Source organism: Tenebrio molitor, chromosome 7 (assembly GCF_963966145.1).
Source record: "Tenebrio molitor chromosome 7, icTenMoli1.1, whole genome shotgun sequence".
Taxonomy (NCBI): Eukaryota; Metazoa; Arthropoda; class Insecta; order Coleoptera; family Tenebrionidae; genus Tenebrio; species Tenebrio molitor.
The window spans coordinates 6,963,005-6,965,573 of NC_091052.1; the positions used below are offsets into that span (position 1 = coordinate 6,963,005).

Consider the following 2,569-nt stretch of genomic DNA (forward strand, 5'->3'; position numbering starts at 1 on the left):
AGATTATGAAGACTCGGTGTTAATTACAATCAACAACTCCACAGCTTTGACATTTAAAGCAGTAAAGCTGATTTTGTCAACGTTTACCGAACAATCAGCCCTTGACGATTTTTCTACATTTTTTTATACTTCGTTTAATTAATTCGATTATTACACTTCAGGGTGAGCTACCTTTTTAGAGGAAAACAAATAAGTAGATTGAATTTTGGGAAATAAAATCTGTTTAGTACCATGAAATTCTATTTTGCTCACCTAAATCGCCTTTATATCTTCACCCCGTGCCCTAACTCAATCTGGGATCACCCTGATTTTTAAAGCAAATATATAGGGGTTCTAATATACGAGGAGCAGAAGTAACGGCTTACTGCTGGCAGATATGGCCATTTTTACTAGACTATTTTTATTTATTTTGTAATATTTTCTAATGGATTCACTTTCAAAAGCATTATTTTAAATTCTTCTAATTAAGCCAGGATCACATTGAATCTGTCGTTTTAGCTGTGTGGTGAATAGCATACTTATCTTATAAATAAAAAAAAACTTTTAAGAATCGATAATGATCGATAACATTAAACAAAACTGGGTAATAAATTAAAATCGTTAGTAATGCGGACAAATTCTAAATCATTTATAATACAGACATTTATTAAATCAGTTTTTACATTGGAGAGAGAAGAATTTTCTTTTTAGATTCATTAACGAAAAATAATGTAATTAAAGTAATCTCGAAAAGAAAACGCATTTATTCATGTTTGACTTTCATCAAGTGAAAACAAATTGAACTAAACTGTATTTAAATGAGGTACAAGAGTAAAAATTTGCAATTTGAATAACTGAATTCTTATCAACGAGGATCAAATGTAAATTAAAATTTCAAATCAGCTTTGTTACCAAAACAACTATAAGCATCTTAATAACGACATGCGTTAATGTTTAATGCCATCTAATTATTTATAATTAATAACTTGAAAGCCAAAAATTTAATTAAGTCATAATTTTCTATCTGGAGCATGGTAAATGTCACGATTTTAATTTTTTTTTCAGTCTGAATAAAGAATGGAATGTAAAAACAAAGCAAAATTTGCTTTTACAGTCAAGAAAGTGTTTGTAAAAAAATAATATAACACTGAAATTATTCTCAGTTTCAATTATTGGTTTTGTATTAAATTTAAAACTGTTTGCAGAGGCATTGTTATACGGCAAAATTTAGTGTTCAGTGAAACAGCACATATATTTCACATTAAATTACCTTTCACCGCTAATTCATTAACATTGGGTATAAAAGTGTTCACATTTTGATGTTATCATCAGTTCAATCATCTTCATCACACTGCAACCATGAACAGACACAATATACTAGCAGTAAGTCGGTGAAAAATTGTGTGAAAAAAATATATGTTAATTTGTGTTTTTTTACAGGCAAAATGTCTGCAATTGACAATAATCACAGCATTCGTCAGTGCTAGAATTGTCCCAAGCTATTACACATCATCATCAATCAAGAAGAACGACGAGACGAGCAACTTGGGCCTGACCACTTCACCACAAGTCGAAAACAAATGGCAATTTACAAATCTGGACAAAAAACAGACAAGCGAACTGGAAAAATTAGTGAGACAGAGTCTTGAAAACATCTTCAAAAATGAAGAATTGAGCGGTGACAGTTTAAACGACGGAAATTTCGGTTTAAAAACGACGCTGCCAGCCAAACAGGGAGAGCTAGACTTGTCTAATCTGAAAGAAGCGCATCCAGATTTGGACCTGGACTCGCCTCATATCTTCAAAGTTCCAGTCCCGCAACCCTACCCGGTCCACATTCCCGTCAAGCAACCCTTCACGGTTCCAATCTTCAAGTTGGTACCAGAAGAAATTGAGAAGAAGATTCCCATTCCGGTTGAGAAGCTCGTGCCAGTTTACAAGGAGAAGCCAGTGAAGATTATCGTGGAGAAGCATCACCCGGTTCACGTTTACAAGCCGTACCCGGTGCCTATTCCTGTGAACACGCACATTCTGCTGGGAGGAAAGAACCACCACAACCACCAGAACTGGTACTGAAGTAGCTAGGTACTAAATGTTAAGTTGTTATTTGTTATCGTAAATTATTGTTGTTGTTTTTTAATGTTGTTGATGTTAATATAAACTTGTTGCATAATTTAACAGGCAATTTGCATTTCAACGCGGTGTTTGAATGACACGAGTAGATGCGCTAAGAGGTGGTGGGGGTGTTGACAGTTGAATCGATGTGGAAACCTACGAAATGTTTACCTTAAAAGCATTTTTACAGGGACAGATACTGAAACACAGTTCTCTCGACTTGAAATGAAATCAACTGATTAGTTTTTATTAAATAACGGAATTGCCAATATTACCATATCCAGCACAATTGTGAACAAAAGAACTATTACGTAACATGAAAGACATTCAAATAATGAAGAATCCGTTATTAGTCAAAGTTTACATAAACTTAATTCTGATAAATATATCATCAAAGAGGAAAATAAAAATATGAAAGAATAATGAAGACGCAAAGCTTCAAAGTAAATACAGAAAACAAATCAAGAGTGCTACT

General features: G+C 33.3%; 1 protein-coding gene across 1 annotated transcript; it reads left to right on the forward strand.

Annotated features, from left to right (window-relative positions):
- The first annotated feature begins 1,312 nt into the window (after nt 1–1,312).
- Nucleotides 1,313–2,111, forward strand: LOC138134791 (uncharacterized). The gene is made up of 2 exons (XM_069053286.1): nt 1,313–1,362; nt 1,420–2,111. Exons 1-2 carry the CDS (start codon nt 1,339–1,341, stop codon nt 2,053–2,055), a joined length of 660 nt encoding a protein of 219 aa, XP_068909387.1. The 5' UTR covers nt 1,313–1,338; the 3' UTR covers nt 2,056–2,111.
- Nucleotides 2,112–2,569: the final 458 nt, after the last annotated feature.

Coding starts and splice junctions, on each gene's coding strand:
- LOC138134791 (XM_069053286.1), top strand. CDS start 1,339: ATGAACAGACACAATATACTAGCA. Junction 1,363..1,419: donor ACAGACACAATATACTAGCA/GTAAGTCGGTGA, acceptor GTTTTTTTACAG/GCAAAATGTCTGCAATTGAC.